Here is a 24,800-nt window from a genome sequence, read left to right on the forward strand (position 1 = left end):
ATACAATAAGCTTATATCGTCTCCTCGCTCTGAGGGCAACATCTGTATCGTTTCGCCTTGACCGCGAACATTCCATTGGTTTTCAATACCATTAATCGTTCGTTAGGCTGTGCGTTTGGTTAATTTGAGTGCGTCTAGTCCTGCGGTGGGGCTTGAGCTTGGTATCCATTGTATCAACATGTTGTTCCAGCCAAGTCAATAGCGGATTACTTGCGAGTGTCTATTTCAATGACCTGTAACACAAGATCCCGTACTGCATCCCTGCATGAACCATATATCTAGGCTATTTCTTTCCTAGCTGATCATCCGTCCAAGTCATCCCGAGGAACTCGGTCTTTCAAATTTGCAAACTCTCCTGTGCAATTATTATCACCGCTTCTGAATAAAACTTCTTCGTGGGCAGCGCTACAACAATGAGCAGTCGATCCAGAACGGGTCTCAAGCAACATGCAGAGAGCCACGAACTGCATGCATCGGCTTAGAGATGAATTACACTCGCGGTGTCCTGTCCTGGCTATTGGGCGGCATCCCGCCAGCATATACGATAAGGAGCAAGGAATCTACGATATAAACGGCAATAAAGCCGGTGACTCCTGTCACAAGAATAGGCTGTACATCCCTCGCCAAAGGAAGAGCTGTGATTGAGGTAGGAAGGATCGGAAAGGGTGGGTACCAACTCGACTATATTCTTCAATCCCGGCCTTTGTAGATGCATTTCTCAAACTGCAGGGGGCTGTACCTAGATTTTCATTTCATTTACAGTCAGACTCTTCTATGAACGTCAGCTTGGGCAGCGATCTTACCTTGGGAGTTTCCTATTCCCTTTCCTGAGTTAACCCGTGACAATCGGAATCATGTATGCATGCAATTCAGCCTGATTGCTTCTGTGCGAGGCTCCGCGTGAGCACTTAGCATTGTGACAATCTTTGGGGGACTAGCAGACAACGTTAAAGGGCGTATGGTCATTTGCTGGGAAATTTCGGCGGTAGCGGATTGTCGGCGACAGGAGCAGATATGCACGCCCAATATGTCGAAATATCAGAACGTATTATAGTTTTCAAAACGGAATGCTAAAGGTAGAGATTATTGTTAGGTTGTCGATGCTGCCAGAGAGTGGATTGATATATATTTGAGTGATGAAAACCAATTTTGAATGATCTTTCCTACGCAAAATCATATGTCTTATTGGGAGATTCGTTTAGTGTAGTTAACTCGTTTGCCCGACATGATCTTGGCTTTCACTTGCTTAGTGCTGTCTACTGCATTGCTTCCACCTGTCCTGGCACAGGCGACATGTGCTACATTGTGGTAAGGATATCGATATATGCTGATTTCTAACGAAAACCCCATTGCTAATCGTATTAGGGCACAATGTGGCGGCAGTGGATCCAGCGGCTCGTCTTGTTGTGAGAGCGGTTCATCATGCGTTCAAGTCAATTCATATTATTACCAATGCACGCCAACAACCCAGGTATGCAAAGTTTGACCCTTCAGAATCGAGAGACCTAGTAATTACGGAATGAATTAGGTTTCAACGGTCTCATCTACCGGCACCACTTCTGTCTCTGGAACTGCTTCTCTGGTTTCTGGCTCGTTATATACGGCAACAGAGCCCCTGTCTACATCCACTTCGACGCAGGTGCCTTATCCTGCTGCAAATGAAAGTAGTTGTGGAGATTCGTGGGCATTGGTCGACAATGTCTGCTGTCCATATTACTGCACATCCAACAACGAGTCGGAGACATGTACTAGTCCTTGTTCTGGTGGCTGCGGTTCACCAGACTCTTCTATGTGCAAATCAGGAACAATGTGTAAGTTGTAGATATCGAACAACCAAAATCAACATTTTTACTTAGTTCCAGCAAAGGGGGTGAGCAAACGACCGTTGGGTCCGACGAAGACTGGCACTACAGTGTAAATGGCCCTTTTTTTATTTTTTGAAATGTATTGTTTACAATCTTTCTCCGACGGATCTGACAATATATTCTACGCATCTAGCGCTCCACGCACTTTGGATTGACCGACGCTGGAGCCTGTGGGTTTGGTCTCTATGGTCTTTGTACAAAGGGCAGCAGTACAGCAAGCTGGACAGATCCTATGCTCGGTGATACTTGCGATGCTTTCTGCACGGCCTACCCCCTTCTATGCCAGGACCCGAGCAATGTAACTCTGAGAGGTAACTTTGCGGCCCCAAACGGGGATTATTACACGCAAGTAAGTTCTTCCTGCGATACGAGCTCGTTTATATGTATTGACATGAGAAATAAAAAACAACTAGTTCTGGCCTTCGTTAGCAACCGAAGGGAACCCAGACAACTATCTTTCCTGCGGGGAGTGTTTCGAATTAGTCCGAACCAAGGATGACGGAACAGACTATGTGGTGGGAGAAGATGGATACACCGACCCAATCTATCTCGAAATCGTGGATAGTTGTCCATGCGATGCAAACCCAAAGTGGTGCTGTGAGTAGTTGAGACCGTCCCTTTTGTTCTGGAAGAGAAATATCTGACATTTTCATGTTTCAGGCGGATCTGGCGCAGACCACTGCGGAGAGATAGATTTTACCTATGGATGTCCTATTCCAGAGGACAGTCACCACATGGACCTTTCGGACATTGCCATGGGCCGTTTACAGGGCAATGGAAGTCTGAACGAAGGCGTTATCCCTATTCGCTATAAGCGTGTTCCATGCCCCAAGCCCGGAAATGTATACATCTGGGTACGAGACGGTGCCGGCCCATACTACTTCGCATTGACAGCCGTAAACACAAATGGTGTTGGCTCTGTGGTCAGTATTGAAGTTCAAGGGTCCGGCCAAAGCGACTGGATGGCGCTTGAGCACGATCCAAACTACACCAGTAGTCGTCCACAGGAGAGATACGGGGCGTGGGTCATACCACAAGGGTCAGGCCCGTTTAATGTACCTATTGGTCTTCGTATTACATCGCCAGATGGCCAGCAGATCGTGAATACAGAGGTAATCACATCGTTCACTGCGCCAGCGTCTGCGCCCTCTGGATTTTGGTACATTGACATGGGGGTGCAGTTTACTTGACTCTACCACATCTGCATTTATCTAGATATCCAGGTTTACTATGATCTTACGAAGAGTACTGGGAGAGTAAAAGACCCAAAATTACAATCAGGCAAAAAGTCAAGTCCAAAAAATCAACGACTGAGAGATTAGCTCTTGCTCCCTAGGGAACTTGCTGTCATGAATTAGAGACCCAATCCTAGCATCGTGTATTGTTAGTCGAGACCAATGTTTATCTAAACTAGCTTAGGGAGGCTTACGGCAAGCACGTTAACCATTCCGTCAAGTCGTTTTACTCTCCGTCGATTGTCGAGTGCGATGTCTCTAAAATTTCTGCCTGACGCTTTACATCCAGACATGCAAACTATCACCATTGTAATGATTACAACAACTTCGAGCAGTATACTCTTACTTCGAAGCCTGGTTAGCACTTCCTAGCTAGGTATGATGGTGCCAGCTTTCGTTTCAGAGAGAGAGAGAGAGAGATATATATATATATATATATATACGGCAACGATTCTTGGTTTGATGTACCAAGGACCCAGGCAATTGATCAGACAAGCTCACTGGCGGTTGATTGCAAGCAATTATGGATTAAATGATGTGATGACTTATAGCTCACCTAGCGAGCTATATTCTTCGAAAGCTTCATAATCGAAAGAAAAAGAAAAAAAGAGGGGGGGAAATTCCACATGGGGTACTACTATTGAAGCATAATATATCACAGTTCATGATGTGTTACCCCGCAGCAACCATGAATCCCCTTGCAGAGGTAGTGCAAAGATTAATTGATTGGCAGGTCTTGACGTGATAATTCTAGTAGAAATCGAAAACCCAAGAATGGTATGTGAATTCATGGAAAGTCTTGATCCAACACGATGCGAAGAAATTGCAACATATGGCTTGCAGGCCACGCCATTCTCTACCACAGCCGATCGACACGCAGAGCACGCCATCCACTTGGGAAAGCGAATACTTAAAGCGCGATGTTGGCATAGAAACGAGAATGCGTTGATATAGTCCACTTGTGTAGACGAGAGAGAGGACAAAACAAAAAAGGAACAGTGTATTCTTTCTATTCAAATAACATGGCTGAACGAGCACAATTCCCAGCAACAGATCCCGTGGTCTACGACGAATACAGAACCAAATGGGCTTCCTTACCGGAGAACGAGCATGGCTGGCTGGCACGAGCTCGTGAGGTCGCCCAAGTCCTTGCTCAGGACTCCGTGAAGCGCGATCAGGAAAACAAGTCGCCCGTTGCGGAAATCGCGCTGCTCAAGCATTCGGGTCTACTCAAGACTCTGGGTCCCCAAAAGTATGGCGGCGGTGGCCAGCCGTGGAACGTTGGATATAAAGTGATTCGCGAGGTTGCCAAAGCCGACGGGTGAGAGAGCATCTCTCCTTGTACCCTGTTCAATTGCGCTGACTGCAACAGATCAATCGGCGCACTTCTCGGCTACCACTTACTCTGGTCAAGAGTGGCGGACATCGTAGGCACAGCTGACCAGAGTGACCGTCTCGACCAGCTTATCATTACCAACAACTACTTTGTCGGTGGTGCAGTCAATCCGCGCGACAACGACCTGCAAATCAGCGTCGATGGAGACAACAACATTGTCTTCAACGGAGCCAAACATTTCAACACTGGCGGCGTCGTTTCTGATCTTACTGTTCTCGAGGGCATCCTCGAAGGAACAAATGACCATATCTTTGCCGTTGTCCCCACGAGACAATCCGGAATCCAGTTTGCCCATAACTGGCACAATATCGGTTTGCGATTGACCGAATCCGGCAGCGTGAAAATTGAAAACGTCAAAGCTCCTTGGACAGATGCCCTGGGCTGGGATGCAGTTGAGCGCAAACCTTTGCCCAGTGTATTGCAAATCCACTGGGGAAGTCTGCTTCTTCCTGTGTAGGTTTAAAATCCGCAGGAGAACTAGAGTGGGAAGCTGACACAAACTTATTACAGTATCCAACTTGTCTTTAGTAACTTCTACCTGGGAATTGCCATTGGTGCGTTGGAATACGCTGCCAAGTATACCACCTCGCACACACGAGCCTGGCCCTTTGGAGGGGATGTCAAGGAGTCTCCCACGGACGAGTTCTATATTCTGGAGCGTTATGGCAATTTATTCGCCCATCTGCGCGCGGCTGAAGCCCTTGCTGACCGTGCTGGCAATCAGGTGGCTACTCTTTTCGCTCGCCATGGCAGTAATCACACAAAGTTGTCTGCAGAAGAACGCGGGGAGCTTGCCGAATGGGTTGCCAGTGTCAAGGTTGTTACGACGGACGTTGGACTTAGGGTTACCTCGGGCGTTTTTGAGGTGACGGGATCAAGGGCGACTTCTTTGAAGGTGGGATTGGACCGGTATTGGCGAGACCTGCGGACACACACTTTGCATGACCCGGTTGCGTACAAGAATCGAGAGTTGGGCAGATATGTGCTCCTGGGAGAGATTCCGCAGCCGACGTGGTATACTTGATTGTATCTGCCATTGAAGATGATATTATACCTACTTCCTTTAGTTACTTGCTATTGAGGTATCCGATGTGTATGGTAATTGAATATGATCATCACGTATCGCAAGTTTCATCGGAGGGAGGAATTCGGCTTCGGTATAGCTTCTGCAAAATTTCTGTACTCTATATCCGACAGATGTCTCCGCGGGACAGCAGCCTACTACACAGCTCCGCCATATCGATCTGGTTTGACTAGCAGTAAGGTAATTCTATCTGATTCTAACACCAAAGAGTCCGCTCTCGTAGATAGAACTCGATTGTTGTAACCTTGTATATAGCCTTTCAGAGAGTCGCAGGACTAGACAGCTAGTGAGCTATGTCTTACTTTCGAGCTTGAAAGGTTGCACGATCCATACGACTCCCGTATTCATATGACCTATCACTCTCACCGAAACTTTTCCGAGAAGCTTCACTCATGGTTGGTCCAATGCGCTTATTCTTTTGCTGTCGTTCAGTTGAGACGATCGGATGAGCCGATCTTGGTCTACACGCAATGCCGACGTTTGCCGATGGCTCCATCGACCGACTTTGAATAATTCCTCGCCCTGTTTATTTATAATTCAGTTTTCCTTTTCATTGAAAACTACTTTTTTGCATGGACTGTATCTTCTTTAACGAGATACTGACCTGTCGACGTTGAAACCATGGCCTCCTCACTGCCGGCACCGATTAACCCCAAATTCCCTCTCTCACGGCTAGACGACGATTTCATCGAGTACTACAACAAGTACCTAGCAATCAAACCTGCTACCCACAACATCAATGTCGAGGAACTAAAGGCAAACCCCCAGAAGTATGCTTCTCCATGGGCCCGCGATTTCTCGTACGAACCGTTCGTCAATGACATACAGCTCAAGTCCGATGATGGACATGAATTCACCACACGATTGTATCGACCAGATCCCAGGACCTCTCCTTTTGGCGAAGGGCCTTACCCGATACATGTGAACTTTCATGGTACTTTGAGATATCCCGTCCTCCTCTTCCTCGCTCTCCTCGGAGAACATCCGAGGAATTGACAGTCTTTTGTTTTAGGTGGCGGATTTGTCCTCGGGGATTTGACGGGTGACGCTGAGATTTGCTTGTTGATACGGAATCGAATCGGAATTATGGTCTTGGATGTTGATTACAGATTGTGTCCTGGTGCGCCTCTGTTGCCTTGCCTCTGCGTGGGGAAGATGCGTCGCATTACTGACTCGTTTGACCAGAGCATCTATTCGGAAAGGGGCACGATGATGCCTGGGCAGCCATTCAGTGGGTGAGGGCGCCAAACTCTTATCTCTTCCAACCATCTTTTGCTGACACAGGAATATCAGGTTCACGAGCATGGTCCGGAAATAGGAGCGCGCCCGGATTCAATCTCAATCGGCGGCATTTCCGCCGGTGGTCATATCAGCGCTGTTTGTCAACAGCTTGCGCGTGATGCTGGCATCGATCTCAAACTAGGTAGACATGTTACACCCTATTCGAAGTAGAAACAACAAAACGTGTTGACAAATTTGGAAAAATAACAGCCGTAATCGCCGTTCCTGCAACGGTAACAGGCGACGGCAAACCGGATGCCGCGGACTCACCCTTTCCATCTGCCGTCGAGAACGAGTTTGCCCCTTGCCTCAGCTGGCAGCGCCTCGAGTTCTTCAGGAATATCTACGAACCCAAGTCTGAGGAGGTTAAGCAGGAGCTCAATGCCCGGCCAGTGTTTATCAGAAAACCCTTGGAGGGCAACCTACGGGGAGTTTGCGATACCTATATTGCCACTGCGGACTGTGATCCGCTGCGAGATGAAGGCGAGGAGTATGGTCAACGACTGGTGAAGGCTGGGGTAAAAGTTACGACGCGCAGATATACTGGCGTGCCTCATCCGTTTATGCACATGTTGCATATCAAAAAGGGACAGTTGTATATTTCCGATATCTGTACGGCGCTAAAGGCGGTGCATGGAGCTTGATTGCTATATATATATTTTTTTTTGGCACACACGTGGTTTCTCTGAGACGTTGATAGATAATAGCTGATTGGCAAGGTAATTGACTAGAAAATGCTCCGATCGCTGTCGTATCCTATGTCGTATCCTGGATGAACCGATATTGATAGTAGTCACTCCATTGGGGAATGTCGGTTTGGTGGAAGTTGTGGTTCAGATAACCAAGCCAAGATAAAGCACTAACCTTGGATAAGGACATAAAAATACAACCTGATTCGAGATCATTTTTGCGTGCAAAATGTATCACAATAGAGTGAGTTCCTGTAGCTTTGATACTGCTGAATCTTTATAGAAGTAGGGATAGGGTTATACGTGCCAAGACTCCGCGCCGAAGAAGCCCGCGTTCCGAAGACGGCGCGACGACAAACCGTCCATCATCTTTTCTCGTCTGTGTCGATAGGCCATCTACCACTGCCTAATGAAGTAAATAAGTCTCTGACGAAATGCCTTAGGTGAAATTATTTATTAAAGCATTGAGGTCTCCACTGGATAAAATATGCGGCCAAAAGAGGCCAGCGTATATCAGCGCACCCTGCAGGCCTGTCGCACATGGTACGTTGGCCCTCGCATGCATCATCCAAATCTAAATTTCGATTGAATCTATACATACATGCTCACCACAGATACAGTCGCCGAAGGAAGACAAAGTGTGATGGCGCTCGGCCAAAGTGTCGTCACTGCTCATCGCGCAATATCCCATGCGAGTGGCCTGGTGGCGGTGCTGCAATCATCACGCAGCCAACTGTGCTCTCGCCAACACCAACGGCACCAGATCTAACGCCAGGTCAAAGCGTATTGCCTGAGACCTCGTCATATTCATCGTCATTAGGCCCTGAGGCGCTGTCCAGTATCTTGCCAAGCCGAGAAGCCCTTCAGCGATGTTTTGCTATCTTTTACGAGAAGCACCTGGCCACCGACTTCTGTTCCTTTCTCTACAAACCCCAATTCGAGGCTCAAGTGGCCAGCAACAAATTTCTGGTAACGGCTATTATCTGTTTATGTTCCAGATATCTCACATACGAGGAAGCTCGTGTACACTACGGCCGGGCCTCTGCCCAGGAAGTTCAGACATCTTTCACTAATATCTCAAAACGGCTTTCCCGTGAAGCTATGGATCAGCCTTCTGGTATAGCACACCAAACCTGTCTGCTCTCTGCATTTTCGTCTTATTTACATTAGACCATTCACAGTGCCGAATATCCAAGGGAACCTTGTGCTCTCCTTGTCAGAATTACTAGCTGACGCCGGGTCGGGCCATTGGATGTATTCCGGAGTGGCCATTCGAATGGCTCAAATGATGCGCCTAAATAAGGAATACCACCAAAAGCACTCCGAGCAGGAGCGTGAAATTAGGCGGCGAACATTCTGGGCCTGTTTGCTACAGGATAGGTTTCTTGCATACTACTTAGCCAAGCCGCACACACTGGCAGTCAGAAGTATTGCTGTCTGCCTTCCAAGTAACGATATCGCATTAGCCTATGGCGAGGTCACCCGAGGAATGACGTTGAACAATATCTTGGATCAATTCAATGTCAACCCGCTCTCGGACACTGGCATTTTGCCGTACTTGCTGAAGACATTAGAACTTTGGGGTGAGATGGCCGACTGGTACGTCTACAATGAAAGAATTCGCGGTGACCTTTCTCCCATCGATCCTTTAAGTCGCTTCGCGCGACTTTCCGCTTCCCTTCAGATCTGGGAAGACACATTTTCACCACCGTTACGCTGGTCGGATGCGAACTACCAAATGCATACAAAGCTTGACCAAGGCCGAGCTTTTGTTTCGCTACACTGCCTTTTACGAGGTGGCTGGTGTATCATGCACCAGGACTACCTGCCCCAAACAGATGGCGACTCTATCTTGCTTGACTTCACCGATCCGGCGGGTTGGTCACTTCTTCACAGAGAACCCAGCCTGATAAGCACATGTCTTTCCAATGCGCTCTCTGTCGGGGAAATCGTGGCTTCGTACATCGAGTCAGATCACCAACCATCCATCTTTGTTGCCGTTGCGATCCTCTCCGCTGCCAGCCCTCTTCTATGGATACAGTACAACCAGGACCCTCAAGAGTTCCACGCTGAAAAAGCGCGCGCAGGCGATTACTTTGACAACTTTTTATCCCTGTTTATGTCTTGGCGGGATGTATGGAATGTAGCCGGTGAATGGACGAAGCAGCTCGAGAAGATGCAAGAACTTTATAGGTATGCCTATCTTGGGGAGGTGAATTTTAGCAATTCAACAGCTACGGAGTCTGCTACTTCTGCAGAGGAAGCATCGATTCCGGAAAGTGTGGCACAGACCTCGTCGCCAGAATATCGACCGAAACCGGGAGATGGAATTCCACAGGGTAGTGCGCCATCTCTTTACATGCTGCTGAGAATGAATAGAATTACAAACCTTGATTTGAGAGCGGAGTATGAGTCGTCTATCTGGTCTGCGTTGATGAGAGAATCATAGCCAGGATTTTTTCTTAGAACAGTTCCAATCAGTAACGAATAACATACAACATTCAAGGACAACGATACGGCAAAGAAAAGGTTCTTATTGCTCGGACATGAGGTACTCTGATGGTCATTTGACAGAAAAAATAATTTTTCAAACAAATATCGTTTCGCCTCAACCGAGGAAATTGATCTAATATTTAAACCGGAAATTCATATCTCGCGTGCCTTTTACACCCTCACTTCTAGCTGGGACTTGGCCATGAAGCCTGTCCCGACGGCGATTCTCCCACCGCATCCAGGCGCCATACGTTATACCTGCCAACGTCATAACGGCAGACATGGCCAGGTTCGTAATCAACATGGTGATATATCGCGGGGCCTGGCGCTGGATATAGATATTGCTTGACAGCAATCCCGCGCAGTTTCCAACCGCCACATACAGCCCGTTGGTCATCGCTCGTGCGTTCAGGTCGGGGATATTGGCCATTGTCCACGAAGCGCCAATTGGGATTTGGGGATAGGCCTGAATTTGGGTTAGAGACGGGATTGCTTAATCATTTCATAATTCCTTTTGGAAGGGTTCTTTTCTGGGAGGATATATTTCAATACGTACCCCCATGGTGCACACAAAGATGGCAAAGTATAAAACGCCCGTGTCGTAAGGGTCGACGACGGTTAGGAGAATATACCCTACCAAGCTGATGATGGCTGTGATCGTGATGGGCAAGCCATGCTCTTGAAAATGACTGGAACATTTGGAAAAGGCTACCAGAACAACAGCTCCGACGAGTGCTGGGGCTACGGTGTACTGCATTTCTACCAGTTAGTTTACCGAGGCTGCGAGATGCATTGGCAAGAAACATACCAAATTCGTCTTCACCGTGCCAAAGCCCAGCCTTTCAACAATGATGGCTAAAAAGTTGGCATTACTTGTCAGAATAGTCCCGCCAACAAAGGCAAACGCCATACGAATGTAGCCGTGCGGAGTATAGAACTCGCTCAGGGCCTTCTTCCAATGGAAAGTATTGTCAAGTGTTGTCACCGAGTCCTCCTCTAACCTGATTTGCGCTACCTTCTTCTCGATATCGGTCAAGAACCAGGCGGTTTGGGTGTTGGATGGCAGGGTGAAGATGAACACAAAGCCCCAGGTCAGAGTCAGTCCGCCTTCTAGAAAGAAGAGGTAGGACCATCGGAAGTAATCGCCATGGAGTTGGAACATTCCATATGCAAGGAGACCCCCAAAAGCGGATGATGCTACTAGGGCAGCATAGAATATACCCACGCGACTAGCTAGCTCTTTCCGGGTGTACCATATAGACAAATAATAGAACACTCTAGTGAATGGTGAGTTTTATTCTTACCACATTTTTTCCTTTTTCCCTTTTTTTCTTTTTTTTTTTTTTTAGAAAATGGAACTAGGAGGGTGGACGTACGATGCGAGAAAGCCACTCTCAGCGGCGCCAACGAGGACTCGACAGGCAACCAGGCTCCCAAAGTTCTTGACGAATCCTGTTGCCAGCGAGGCAGCGCCAAACACCAGCATCATTCCGGGAATCGTCCAGGCGGCGCCGACTTGCTTTGTGACCATTGCTATCACCGGTCCCAGGACGATAAATGGAATCTGATAGTATGTCAACACCTGGTTGTACTGGTTCCCGACCAGGTGGAGGTCCTCGCTGAGGCCGGCAGTATAGGCATTTGACATGTTGCTGCGGTCGAGCGAGCTTGAGAACAGTCAGTTGAGATCCGGTAGGCCACAAAATTGGTAGCACTCACTTGAACAAGTATCCAATGGTTAACAAAGGGAGGAGGATAAAGTCTGCCTTGAGCTTCAAACGCTTGCTGACCTGCGGATCGATAACCTCGCCCACAAGCGCGACCTCGTTTTTCTCGTTATCCACGGTGCTCAGCTTCATGTCGTCGATGGACTCCATTGTCATATTATCAACTAGACGTGTGTGCTCAAATTGCATCGCACCGACGACACGCGCACTGTTATATAAAACTAACGCTGCTGTCGTCTTGCTGTATACATGCCTGCGCGCTTATCAACGCCAGAATCAGCTTTCCCCAGGTTTCGGAGATAAGGACCGAGTCCAAAGTGAATGATCGGTTTGGCCGATCTCATGGCTTTTTTATAATTATTGGCGATTGGGCGGGATTCTTGTTACCATCGGATGAGCCGATCGTATGATCGGATGACTCTACCACGGAGTCATATCGTTTATGCATCTTCATATGTGTTAATCCTGAAACTACGAGCACTGCCTAAACACTGACCGTACCAGAGAGAGAATAGTATTTTCGTCTCTTGCTACTACAGCTGCATGTCGAAGAGATGGCACGAAATTCAAACTCCTCGACGGTTGTGGTGATTGGGTATGTAGACAGTTTCGTGGTAATAATTATTGCTAAACATTATCTTCTAGAGCCGGAATCATTGGACTTACCATTGCATTGAAGCTCCAAGACCTGCTGTCAAGTAAGAGCGCGGTAAATTGTAGCAGGGTTCTTCTGGTCGCTCGCGAATGGCCAACCACCATCCCACACGCATCGTCAATTACCCTGAACTATGCTTCCATGTGGGCAGGTGCACATGTTCGTCCAATACCAGGAACGACAGCGCAGCTCCGTCGAGAAGCTGCGTGGCTGAAGCGGACGGTGCAAGAGTTCTCCCGCCAGCTCAAAGCCCAGCCATGGACTGGTATCAGCAAAACGACAGGAATAGAGTTTATCGAAGCTCCCAACTGTGACTATGAGAAACAGACGTCCGAGTCGTTTGCGGCTGAATCGGGATTGCCTGGGTATCGAGAATTGGTATCCTCAGAGAAGCCTGCCGGTACTTGGCTCGGTTATGAATACGAGACTTACTGCGTGAATGCACCTATGTATTGCGCAAACCTGCTACGCACATTCGTGCTTCGCGGTGGTAGGACATTAAATCGGAGTCTCAGGAGTGAATGGGAAGCGTTCAGTTTAGAGGGTGATGTTCGTCTCGTTGTGAATGCTAGTGGCATGGGGTTTGGAGATCCGCATTGTTTCCCAACAAGAGGTTTTGTCTGCTCTTTATTAACACTTGTACACCGGAGAAAGTCGACAGGAAATACTAATTGTGAGACACAGGGCAAACCGTCCTTACGAGCCTCGACGTAACTACCAAAACAGTCACTAAGCAGGCCAAAGACGGTTCGTGGAGTTTCATCATACCGCGAGGGTTTGACGGCGGAACGATTATTGGAGGCACAAAAGAGCCTGAAAACTGGGACTCGGAGCCAAGCCTCCACACTCGGGAGCATCTGCTTACGGCGGGACAGGGACTCCTTCTGTATGCATGCGAAGCTTCTAAGAATCACGATGATGCACTGTCTAGTTGGAGAAATAAACGAGTCATAGCTGATGTCGTGGGACGAAGGCCAACTCGACAGGGCGGAATGAGGATTGAGCCAGAAGAGCGGCTTTTAAGCAATGGAAACAAGAAAAATGTTATACATGCCTATGGCGCCGGGGGGCGAGGGTTCGAAATCAGCTGGGGAGTCGCGGCCGAGGTGGCGGAGATGGCCAAGGAGTTGCTTGGGAACGACAATTTGGTGTTGAGTAAATTATGAACTGTGGTACTGTGCTGTGGAGCATATAGCCACACTTACTCTGTGCGGTGTGATAATCTGTTTCAAGAAATTCAGTCACATTCGTGAACGACGGTTGATGTAATGCTTTCGAGAATATGTTGAAATCAACGAGATGATTTCCTGTCTCCATGATATATCATGCAACCCGAGTGAGAACATGCCTAGGTAATTCGCCGCATCTTCAAAACATTATTGACAGAGGTGAATGCAACAGACCGTGCTTATACCTAGGTATATAACAACACACCTCTAAAACCCCACATCGAGAGCATATATGTACAGTGAATAGTCTACAATGAGAGAATGCGAGACATGCACAATGCTCTACTTGTACCTTGGGTTCATATAAGGCGACACTCATTGCCCTTCATAGCATAGAACAAATACTACGTCGTACTTCCTGTATAATCTGCCCCCACCTTGGCGGGTTTCAAGGAGGAAGAAGTACAACTGCACCTGCATTAGCATTGTAGATCGTGACATACGAGCCAATCACAGTTCCTACTCGTGTTGGTTTAGTAGTACGTTGTTGATTGGCGATTTGGAAATACAGCTTGACTTGTTGAAACCCGTATCATGATTTCGAATGCGAATTCCGACGTGACATCAACAACCAGATCAGTTAATAGATAAGAATAATTTACCAATTAGCGGATGGCTTAAGTATAAGAATCTTACTTGGTCCTTGTCTAGCTGGTCTTTTCTGAGAGAACCTTCCTCTTCTACTTGATCAAGGATCAGTAATATTATTATTAATCAACCAGTTTTTCATTTTATGTCTTCATATACCGCTCTCCTATTCAAAAAAAAAAAAATAAAATCGTATGTCATGAGGCTCTGGTTTCTCCCTTTGTTGCCATCATAGCGTGTAGCATAGCCAGTGATTAAGATTTTACGCCCAATGTTACAGTAACTTTGCGGAGATCGGCTCATCCAGACTAAATTAATAGTGCTTATTCATAACGTGTACTAAACGAGAGTTGGAGTCGATCACAAAGTCGTAGTAACCTTTATGCAATTACCTGGAGAAAGTTGGTGTTATAGGTTGGTTGCTTTCATAGCCAGCTACAATGCCCATCCTGGAACAATTGGTTGATATGCAACGTGAGCGTTGCGGTCTTTCAGATTGTCGATCATTATTGTCGGTGTCATATGCCTGAGGATATTGATAGGTGTACTAAATAGCACCCATTAAAGGTGCAAGTCAAATATATTAATACCAGATCTGGATGAGGCATAGAGTACCTGGATATAAGAACCCTTCCAAGAACCCAAGAATCTGGGACATGTAAGACTATCAACGCCATCAGATCATGGCTGAAAGCCATTCAGCCACTGGAACTTGGCCATCAATGAGCCGCATTCTATTCTGTCAAGACATTTTATTGAGGATATTGTAGCCCAGTCTACACGCATGGGGTGACATGTATTGACAAGTTTTTGGTCGTAGACAGGTTGCACTACACCTTGGGTAGCAGTCTGTGGCTTGTGGCGCTCAATTAAGGCATAACTTACACCCCAAATGGGATTCTTTGAGATCAATGCAAGAAATTAGGGTAGGGCTAAATGTCCGGGGACCAAGTTAAAGAGAGTTACATCGCCGTGCCGCGGCGGTTCGTAACCATACTTACTCCTTTTCTCAGCTATCAAACACAATTCTACATACCTGCCGATCACTCGCACCTGTAGTCTCTTATCTGATAGTGACTACTCCCCAAGACTATGACAGGGACCTTGCAGTTGAACAGAGAGTGTAACCTCAGGAACCAACATCTGCCACCCCAGTAGCTTCAAGTACAATTTTTAGCCATGCCAAGTTGATCTATATAAGACGGCTCATGGCCTACACTAGATCTTTATTTTGTTCCTTTCAAAATCAGGCTGGGTCGGAAACCGGCGTTTATATCATCTCTGGAAGTACTGGTTACTTTCCTTGACGAATTTCCTTTCGCCTGAAAATTCTCCACCATGATGAAATCCATCCTTTGCTTCTCAACCCTGCTAGCAGGGCTGGGCCTTGTTCAAGCTGGCTTTGATGCGGACAGCCAGAACAATGTTGCTGTCTACTGGGGTATGTACAAATCAAAAAAAAAAAAAAAAAATAAAAAGGAGAAACTTGGTGGGAGCGCTGTTAACCAAGGCTTTCACCCACAGGCCAAAACTCCATTAACATTGCCAATGGAACCGAGGCTCAGAAACGACTCAGCTATTATTGTGAGAGTGAGTAATCTCCGAGAAGCAAGAAAAAGAGGCGATTTTTTTTATGGGAGATGAACAATGCTAACGTTCTTGTTTGCAGCTGGTGATGAAGTAGACGTATGAATGCCTTCGATCATCGACTTGTACGTCAATGCTAACAACAATGATAGGTTTTCATTCTGTCTTTTGTGACCAAGTACCAAGGCACTGGCGGCTATCCCGAGCTCAACTTCGCCAATGCTCAAAACAACTGCACTGCTATTAACGGAACCGGACTTCTAGATTGTCCCCAGATTGCGTGAGTTTTATTCCAATATATCATCGAATCACAATGACAACAGATCCCTGTCGCTAATCAAGATTGAAAATCTAGCGAGGATATCGTTACCTGCCAAGGTCTCGGAAAGACAATCCTCCTCTCAACTGGAGGCAGCGCCTACACTGAAGGCGGATTTACGAGCGAGGAGGCCGCCACTGAAAGTGCTCATTTGATGTGGGAGCTGTTTGGACCGGTGTCTGATAACAGCTCGGTTCCTCGTCCATTCGGAAAAGCCGTCATCGATGGATTCGATTTCGATTTCGAAAACATCGAGATGAGCAACATGCCTGCATTTGCAAACGAACTGCGCAGTCTGTATTCCGATGACACTTCAAAGACCTATTACACTACCGCTGCCCCTCAATGCGCATACCCTGATGAAGCCGATGGCCCCATGCTCAACGGAACCGTTTACTTCGATGCTGTCTGGGTCCAGTTCTACAACAATGGCTGCGATATGGCCAACTGGGTTCCAAACACTACCACTCAGTGGAACTTCAACTTTGATACATGGGACAACTGGGCAAAAACTATCTCCCTCAACCCCGATGTCAAGGTGTGCATGGGTGTTCCGGGCGACACGTCGGCTGGTGGCGGCTACGAGCCCCCCTCCACGATTGGTGAGATTGTCGACTATATCGTCGACCAAAACTACACGTCCTTTGGTGGCATTATGATCTGGGATGCTAGCCAGGCGTGGAATAACAGTGGCTTTGTGTCGTCTGTGTACTCTTATCTGCCTGGCGCCTCGGCCTAGTGCTGAACCAACATCCACAGCTTAGTTGGAACGCCACAGTGTATTAGGCAGATCAATCCTCGTTATGTATATAGTTATTCATGAGGGACCTACCTACGTAAATATATATCTATCTACTTTTGCCTAGGCTATGGACTTTTAACTTCTACTGCATTCCAGTATCTGTAAACTACGTTTAATCCATGCCGCAGCTCATCCATTTAGTGAGATCAACTGTGGCGCATTAGACAAATGCCACAGAAATATTAAGCTGTTCAGAACAACCGCCGGACCTTGTAACCGTGCCAGGTGCTAACGAACAGTCATTACTACGTCGATTCATGGTTAGATACCTGTGGTCCATTATATCAACTAGCTACCAAAAGTTTCAAGTTAAACCAAAATAGGTTATTGATTGTTTTGACCTATCTACTTCTTAACTTACCTCTGGGGTCTCATTACACAATAATCTTTTGTTGTCAATATGGCGTAAGCCAGCGTGAATATACTTGTCCAACACTAACAAAGCATGCTATAGTTACACGCACTACTACTAAATGAAGGGAGCTAAATCGGCCGAATGGAAAGCAGCATGGCTAAAACTCATCTAAGATGCCAAAAAGATAATTGATGCGTCGGATGTAGACATAGCAGGTCCCGATGGAGAAGAAATCAACGAGGATGAAGAGGTTGAAGAGGATGAAGAGGTTCAAAGAAAACGACAACCAATCATTAGTGTGGACGAAGTAATTCAACTCAACGGTTTGGGCAGTTCGGCACATGAACCCTTGATACTGAGTCAAGATGAGGAATGGTCCTTTGTCAAAACGGAAGAGAAGCCATACGATGTTGTCGTGGCTTGTATCCTGTTAAGAGCTCATATGCTTGTTCCAGGTAAATTCGATTTGGAGTATGCGAATTTTCCCCCACATTGTCAATAGGCATCCAATGACTGACAGAGTGGGTTGTTTGTAGCACTGATGGTAATTGGGACGAAGAATGGGTGGCTGCACGCGATCTGTATCGTAGTCTGTGGCCAGAGGAGCAGCTCCAACAGCCCTGGGAGGAAGTTTAACAATACGTGTCAAGGGTATCTACTGAGTCTGTCTTGGGAATTTTTATATCTCCTGGGATATTTACATGTATGTATATTGGAGCTATAAGTTCAGAGTTCAAAAAGAAATAAACCGCACGTTGCATGTCAACGGCATTATTATCGCATAGACATTACACGGTAGAGCTGTACAAGTCTAGAGTTATGGCTGCTGGACATCAACATCTACCCCCCAAGATATATTGGTTGGGTAAGCCTTCACGTTTTGATTACCAGGACGCTCTGCATCGAAATCTAAGCGATCCGGAATCTTCATTCCAGCCTTCAAGTGGTTACGAACAAACCAGACAGAAACACCGTCGCGGTATAGCCAAGGGTCTTCTGTCCGAAGCTGCCATGCTTCAAGCTTTCCCCTAAGGTCTTCTAGTATACCCGCATACTGGGGGTCTTTAACCAAGTTGTGTACCTCGTTGGGATCGTTCTCCAAATCGTACAGCTCCTCTGGAGGACGGAAGAAATAATCTCTCAGTTTCCGACCACCAATCAGTGTGTCGCCCTTTGTTGAGTCAATATTACGGATATCTTCCCAGGACAGCGAGCCATAAAGGTCGGCTGCAAAGGGAAAGTCCAGACGCCATGCGAGATTGCGATGATACTTATACCGCCGGTCTCTAATAAACCGCGTCGGCCAGTAGTTGGTCACTTCGTGGAAGGTGTGGGAGCCAAAGACTTGGTTCCAGCCGGGCAACGTGGAATCATTTCCCAGAAGCGGAATGAGCGAACGACCAAGTCGTTTCTTGGTATCATCGACGGTGGCTGGATGACCTGCGTAGTCAAGCAGGGTGGGCAGTAAGTCAACGTATGAGATCATGTTCGGACTGACTGCTGTCTTTATTTGAGGATGCCTGATGATCAGTGGTAGTCTCACTCCGGCGTCGTACAGCGTCGTCTTGGAATTGATGAACGGCGGTCCATTGTCACTGACGAATATCACCAGCGTGGATTCGGCCAGGCCAGAATCTTCGAGAGCCTTCAAGATGAATCCGACGCCTTGATCAAGCCGATGGATGGAGTTGTAGTACTCGGCCAACTCCAGTCGTGCACCTGGAGTATCGCTGATAAACGGAGGGACCTCAACCTCTTCCGCCTTGTAATGAGCCTTTGTAATACGGCTGTCGTATTCTTGATCATTTCCAAACCCGCCTCTCGTGCTATCTCTATGCGGGTCATGGAATCCGACAGTCAGGAAAAAGGGTCTGGTCTCGGTTTGCGATTGTTCAAAGAAAACCCTTGCCTGGTCAGCAATCACCGCAACATCACGCGTTGTGCTTTCCTGTCGTTCCTCCCAGGGGTACACGGCTGTTGGCCCAACATGTATCTTGCCGAGTATCCCGGTACGATATCCGATCTGGTTGAGGAGGAGAGGGGCGGTTTCAACGTGGTCAAAAGTCACAAAATGATGACGGTGGCTGGCGAGGCCATACTGCCCGTTCTGATGCGTATGCAGGCCCGTGTATATGACAGAGCGACTGCCACTGCATGACGCGGTGCTGGCAAAGGCGTAGTCGAACCTAGTGCCCTGGGATGCCAGCCCGTCGATGTTCGGTGTCTTGATCACCGTTGCGCCGTAACTGCTCAATTGTTTCCCCAGGTCATCGGCAATCAGCAGCAAGACGTTTTTCTTGTCTGCCATGGTTACAGAGCCTTTTTCCGGGTGTACTCAATGGGAAGAACGACGCTGCAGGAAGAAAGGTAGAAGGTATTTTGAGAAATGAAGATATCGCGGGGCTGCTACAACCCCGCCATGCCTCACACTTTTATCTAGAAATATTGCATAGAACGGAAAATTGGCTAATCCCCGCGCCTCAAAGCTCGCCATCGGCCTGGCAGATGATGCATTGAGCACTAACAACTTTGTGTTCGGCACTAGCACGTTAGCTGCTTGCGTGGATCTTTCTTAGAGGATTTGAATGTTATAGCGCGGATGTTGCCATGTTAGAGCCCGGGGAACGGATGTGAAATGTCGTCTATATAGAGGTATCTATCTATTTTCTGGACTGACTGCTGAGTGGTTGAATACATTATGGCGAGAGGCGATGGGGTTTGATACGATAGTTCCAAGTCTCTCAGGCACTCATAGAGGTTATCTATAACTATTACAAACTTGAATGCGAGAGAGAGGACAACTGCTCAACCAGCAAGAAATACGTATAAGGGCGGATGAGCCAGCCCTATAGTCACACGGCTTTTCTCAAACTTCCATCATAGCATAGTCGTCCTCATCAACATCCAAGCTTTGCCTGCAAATTTGCTCTTTTGTAGGATTTGTCTTCCGTATCTCTTAAAGCGCCACGGACAGACACAACAGAGCGTGGAGATCCATGCCAGGATGAACGCAGCAACATTTGATCTTAAGATTTTGAACATCGACGTAGCGAAGAGCAGGAAAGTCGCACGAAACACGGTCCGTGTCAGGGCTGTTAATGCCCTTGCAGACGACTTGTAGATAGTGTAGCTGTCTACCAAATAACCCCCGAGAACAGTATCCTAAACAACCTGCAACGCCTCCGTGAACGAATAGATGAGACAGAAGCAGTGGCGCTCATAAAAGACACTAGGAGAACAAGAGGCTCGGTGAAGATAAACCAAATTGGCCGGAATAGCCTGTCTTTAGCAAAGATCTTGAGATCCGGTGTGTGGTCTGGGTTCAAGGCAAGAAGCGAAACGTCCTCGGTGGCTTGACGGCGGATGGGAACTCTACGTTCGAGGAGCTTTGAAGGACGAAATTCTCTGGTACCAAAGAGCATGACGGTGGCAACGCCACAGACAATCGCAGTAATGTAAAAGAGCCATCTCATGGGCACGATGTCAGCAGTTGCAGAGAGTTACTCTTATCGGGAAAGTCTTTTTGCACCGTACCAACCGAGTATACACACCAAAGACTGGTCCTACGATAACGCCAACATCGGCTGCCACAACCCAGTAAAAAATCATCCAGATACGTGTTCCGACTGGATGTATGTCTTCAATACTACCTGCAATAATGGAGGTAGGAATACCCGAGAGCAGTCCTGTTACGAATCGTCCAATACTGGCGGCGACAATCGAAGGCACAGCGGCAATGATAAAAGCAAGAAGAGCATATAGCCCGGTGGAAATTATGTATAGCTTCTTTCGTACGAGTGCCTCCGAATACGGGGCGAAGACTTTGCTAGAATCTGAGTTTCATAGTTATAAAAATGCGGCCCGGACAAACCTATTGAGCCTATTCCCTGGCCGATCAGGTAGCTGAATATCTCAGTCTGGCAAGAACAGATGTTGAAAGATGTAATACTTACAGTGAAACAAATAAAAATAGGGCCAATATCTGACTCAATCTATACTTTTTGACACCGCATCCGCAGCAGGTGCCTTTGAGGGAGATTGTCGGAGCTCTATGAGAGGCATTGCACGTACTCGTGCGGTGCTGATCGACGAGTTACTTTAAGACTCAGAAAGAGCTGGCCAGATCCACATTCATGTTTCGGAGTGAGACTTACGTGAAGAAGTCAAAAAATATTGTCAATGACGAATCGTACAACTTGCGCAAGTTTGACCAGTTTCGTAGATGATGCCTATTTCCTCGTGCCCAACTCACTCGCCCATCAGTGTTCCAGACCAAGCCATGGTCCAGAAGAAGCTGTCCCAGGTGGATGGGTGTGGTGTTTGTCTCCTCTGTTTTGGGGGTTGCCATTGTATAAAGGGGTGACATGAATGCAGTATAGCATCAAGCAGGGCGGTTAGATGATGTGGAACCACCGGAAAGCCACGCGAGCACGGAATGAAATAGAGAAGGTAGAAAGAAAATATATGTTGATTGGATTGCTTTATCCTGCTCTCACAGCTTAGTACAGAGGTTTGGCTGCGCTGCTAGCCAAGAGCTCGACAGTGCAGTAATCATAGGTCAGTTAATTGACTGAAAATAAAAGATTTATGATATCCATCTGTTCATCTATGGATGACGTTTATTTCATGTGTCATAAACAATGCATGTATTTGCGAATAGCTTCAACCTGCGGTCCCAATGAAACTACTCAAAGCGAGAATGATATGCGAATAATTACTTCTTGGAACCAGAGCAGCAGGCCAATTCTTTGCCTATTATGGAAGTATCCTTGACAGATATGTAGTGGGCCGAATGAGCAGCCCGAAACAGGGGTCTTATAAACTGAAAATAGAGAAAGAAGTTCTGGGTCAACAGGCAATTATCTCTCGCAGATTATATTGATCACCGTTTAGCAGCTTTGACCTTTTATAAATGTGTTTTCAATGACAAATATAGTCACCAGGCCCAATTGTATGGAGATTATAACCAACCAAATCTGATGATCGCTGTCTCGCTCTTTGATATGGTTAAGAGGAAGACTAGCCAGCAGTTTATCCACTCATTCAGACATTCTCTGCACCAAGTTTTTAATTTGGCTGTGGCCACCGTTGGTATCATCATGTGGTTTTGAATAAATAGACGTCGCGTTTTGGCCAGCCTGATATTCTCTGATCATTAGATACAATCCCAAAGCTCGTCATCGGTCTGAGGGATTATGTACTTGGCACGAAGTGCTTAGCTTTGTGGATCATTTTTTGTTTTTTAGAAAGAGGATAAATGTCATGTTCGTATTTTATAGACTAGAAACTATCTTAAATGATACTTATTTCCAACGTGGACAAGGTATACCTGCGTCTCATATAGCGCCTATGCAGGAGTATCTTCTCTTTTATTGGATATAAGTTTGCTGAGTGGTCGGAAGAATTATGGCGTAATGCGCCGACTCTGATACACCCATTTTTAAGCTCTCAAGACAATATAAAGAAGCCATAAATCGTGCTCGACTTATTATTCGCACAATTTACATGGAAGCAGTAATCAAGAATTCAGGATTCAAAATCAGGCTAAAATGAAATTGTTAGCAAGCCTCTCTTTGACTGCCCTTCTTTGGCAAGCCACTGCAGCCCAGCTCATCGGGCCCGTCGGTCCAACGACGAGCTTGAAGGATAAGAAGATTGAATGCAATATCCTCGACTATGGAGCCGTTGCTGACAATACTACCGATGTATCGACTGCCATTGAGAATACTTTTACCGACTGCGTTCAGAAGAACCCGGGTAGTCGCCTTATAGTACCCGACGGCGAATATCTGCTCAACCGAAGTGTTGTTCTGAGTAACGCCACAAACTGGGCTTTCCAGCTTGATGGTTTGATCACCGCTGCGTACGGTGGCAATTGGACAGTTGACCGTCAGTTGATCCTCCAGGGGTTTGCTGGAGTAGAGGCGCTCAACGATACTATTAATGGAGAGGGCGATGGCCAATTTCTGTTGGATGTGTTTGTCATTGTCAATGGTACGTTTTCTTCAATGACAATTGCTTGATAGTCAAAAAGCTGTTTCTATAGTTGGCTGACAACAGACTATAGCTGTGGATTTCGAGTTCTATTCATACAACGGTCGAGGGGCTTTCCAAGGCCATGGTTATATCTACAGGAATCTGGACAAGTAGGCCTCCAACATATTGAAACTGATATGGATTACGCTGAAATAATATGTCTAGCACCAACCGACCACGTTTGGTTCGACTAATTTCTCCAACAAATGCATCTGTTCATGATTTGATCCTCGTCGACAGTCCCAAGTTTCATATTGTTCTAGACTTTGCCGTCAATGTGGAAGCATACCATCTGACTATTCGTGGTGCGAATCTGGGCAGCTACGATGGAATTGATGCTATCGGCACGAATTACTACATCCATGACAGCGAGGTAGCGTTTCTCCCGATGGTAAAGTTTCCGACTGGACACTTGCTCATATTGTTGCCTCAGGTTACGAATCGCGATGAATGTGTTTCAGTCAAGTCCCCTTCTCACCATGCATTGGTGGAGAATCTGGTCTGCAACCAGGCTGGCTCTGGGGTCTCGATTGGTAGTTTGAATGTGTCTGCTGAAATTTCCAATATTGTGAGTTCGTTTATTATATATAGCGTGTATGAAACGTCACAACGCTACCTATGTGATTGTGCTCACTCTAAACCATACAGGTGGCGCGGAATATCAGTATCATCCAGGGTAATAACATTGCTTTCATCAAAACATACCCCGGGGGATCTGGTTACGTGACGAATATTACCTTTGACAATTTCCGCTCACTTTCCAGTCTGTATGGTCTTGATGTAGACCAGTACTGGCAAAACACCTTTACGCCTGATGACGGATCAGTTGCTTTGAGTAATATTGTTTTCCGCAACTTTTCAGGTATTTCTCTTTAACGAATCAAGAAGTCCGTATAAAGGAATGACAAGCTCACTCGCCAATATAAAGGATCGATTGCCGATGGAGCTCGTCGCCCTCCCCTCTACTTGATCGCCAGCGACCTGACGTTCGCGACAAATATCACGGTAGAGGATTTCTCTATCTGGACCGAGGCAGGCACGTCGGTTGTGAACAAAATCAACAACGTCTTTGGCACCGGCGATGACAGCTATGGCCCCAATAATGGTATCTTGTCTCTTAGCCCCGGCGAGGCGCCTTACACATACACCAGTACCTACACGATAACTGCATCGCCCACAAACTGGCAAGCTCCGACGAGCCCGACCTGGGCCGCCCCGAGCACGGGCTATGGAAGTATGTGTGGACCTTCAGCTGGTGACTTCTATCACGCCTGAGAATATTGCTAACTTCTGGTTTCAAGCTGCCTCTCCCATTCCGGTATACACACCAGCTCCGCTATGGCGGCCTGGCAGGGTTGACTACGACTTGCACTACTGGGGATCCTTCTAAATCAATACCATATATTCACTGATAGCCCGTCCAGAGACAAGTGAAAAAGATGGGAAAATATAGTTTGAA

At 47.0% G+C, this 24,800-nt stretch overlaps 9 protein-coding genes across 9 annotated transcripts; 7 read left to right on the plus strand and 2 right to left on the minus strand.

Annotated features, from left to right (window-relative positions):
- Nucleotides 1-1,225: 1,225 nt before the first annotated feature.
- Nucleotides 1,226-3,055, plus strand: UA08_09222 (hypothetical protein; the record flags this gene model as incomplete). Its single annotated transcript, XM_020264207.1, has 7 exons — nt 1,226-1,308; nt 1,366-1,471; nt 1,529-1,811; nt 1,868-1,914; nt 1,999-2,214; nt 2,279-2,462; nt 2,526-3,055. The coding sequence occupies 7 exons, from the start codon at nt 1,226-1,228 to the stop codon at nt 3,053-3,055; spliced, it is 1,449 nt and encodes a 482-aa protein (XP_020115607.1).
- Nucleotides 3,056-4,122: 1,067 nt separating this feature from the next.
- UA08_09223 (hypothetical protein) lies at nt 4,123-5,520 on the plus strand (the record flags this gene model as incomplete). Its single annotated transcript, XM_020264208.1, has 3 exons — nt 4,123-4,421; nt 4,473-4,949; nt 5,007-5,520. The coding sequence occupies 3 exons, from the start codon at nt 4,123-4,125 to the stop codon at nt 5,518-5,520; spliced, it is 1,290 nt and encodes a 429-aa protein (XP_020115600.1).
- A 681-nt stretch (nt 5,521-6,201) lies between these two features.
- On the plus strand, nt 6,202-7,505 carry UA08_09224 (hypothetical protein; the record flags this gene model as incomplete). The annotated part of the gene is made up of 4 exons (XM_020264209.1): nt 6,202-6,514; nt 6,766-6,815; nt 6,874-7,003; nt 7,072-7,505. 4 exons carry the CDS (start codon nt 6,202-6,204, stop codon nt 7,503-7,505), a joined length of 927 nt encoding a protein of 308 aa, XP_020115601.1.
- Nucleotides 7,506-8,037: 532 nt separating this feature from the next.
- On the plus strand, nt 8,038-9,999 carry UA08_09225 (hypothetical protein; the record flags this gene model as incomplete). Its single annotated transcript, XM_020264210.1, has 3 exons — nt 8,038-8,093; nt 8,171-8,667; nt 8,732-9,999. The coding sequence occupies 3 exons, from the start codon at nt 8,038-8,040 to the stop codon at nt 9,997-9,999; spliced, it is 1,821 nt and encodes a 606-aa protein (XP_020115602.1).
- Nucleotides 10,000-10,176: 177 nt separating this feature from the next.
- On the minus strand, nt 10,177-12,114 carry UA08_09226 (hypothetical protein; the record flags this gene model as incomplete). The annotated part of the gene is made up of 6 exons (XM_020264211.1): nt 10,177-10,509; nt 10,600-10,794; nt 10,852-11,320; nt 11,420-11,710; nt 11,763-11,934; nt 11,997-12,114. 6 exons carry the CDS (start codon nt 12,112-12,114, stop codon nt 10,177-10,179), a joined length of 1,578 nt encoding a protein of 525 aa, XP_020115603.1.
- Nucleotides 12,115-12,324: 210 nt separating this feature from the next.
- On the plus strand, nt 12,325-13,591 carry UA08_09227 (hypothetical protein; the record flags this gene model as incomplete). The annotated part of the gene is made up of 3 exons (XM_020264212.1): nt 12,325-12,365; nt 12,416-12,915; nt 13,110-13,591. 3 exons carry the CDS (start codon nt 12,325-12,327, stop codon nt 13,589-13,591), a joined length of 1,023 nt encoding a protein of 340 aa, XP_020115598.1.
- Nucleotides 13,592-15,580: 1,989 nt separating this feature from the next.
- On the plus strand, nt 15,581-16,887 carry UA08_09228 (hypothetical protein; the record flags this gene model as incomplete). The annotated part of the gene is made up of 5 exons (XM_020264213.1): nt 15,581-15,683; nt 15,767-15,832; nt 15,912-15,928; nt 15,982-16,109; nt 16,185-16,887. The coding sequence occupies 5 exons, from the start codon at nt 15,581-15,583 to the stop codon at nt 16,885-16,887; spliced, it is 1,017 nt and encodes a 338-aa protein (XP_020115599.1).
- A 1,235-nt stretch (nt 16,888-18,122) lies between these two features.
- On the minus strand, nt 18,123-19,613 carry UA08_09229 (hypothetical protein; the record flags this gene model as incomplete). Its single annotated transcript, XM_020264214.1, has 1 exon — nt 18,123-19,613. One exon carries the CDS (start codon nt 19,611-19,613, stop codon nt 18,123-18,125), a length of 1,491 nt encoding a protein of 496 aa, XP_020115666.1.
- Nucleotides 19,614-22,854: 3,241 nt separating this feature from the next.
- Nucleotides 22,855-24,731, plus strand: UA08_09230 (hypothetical protein; the record flags this gene model as incomplete). The annotated part of the gene is made up of 6 exons (XM_020264215.1): nt 22,855-23,299; nt 23,373-23,451; nt 23,507-23,909; nt 23,990-24,203; nt 24,270-24,575; nt 24,643-24,731. The coding sequence occupies 6 exons, from the start codon at nt 22,855-22,857 to the stop codon at nt 24,729-24,731; spliced, it is 1,536 nt and encodes a 511-aa protein (XP_020115665.1).
- Nucleotides 24,732-24,800: the final 69 nt, after the last annotated feature.

The sequence above is a fragment of the Talaromyces atroroseus genome (genome assembly GCF_001907595.1).
Source record: "Talaromyces atroroseus strain IBT 11181 chromosome Unknown scaffold_19, whole genome shotgun sequence".
Lineage (NCBI taxonomy): Eukaryota > Fungi > Ascomycota > Eurotiomycetes > Eurotiales > Trichocomaceae > Talaromyces > Talaromyces atroroseus.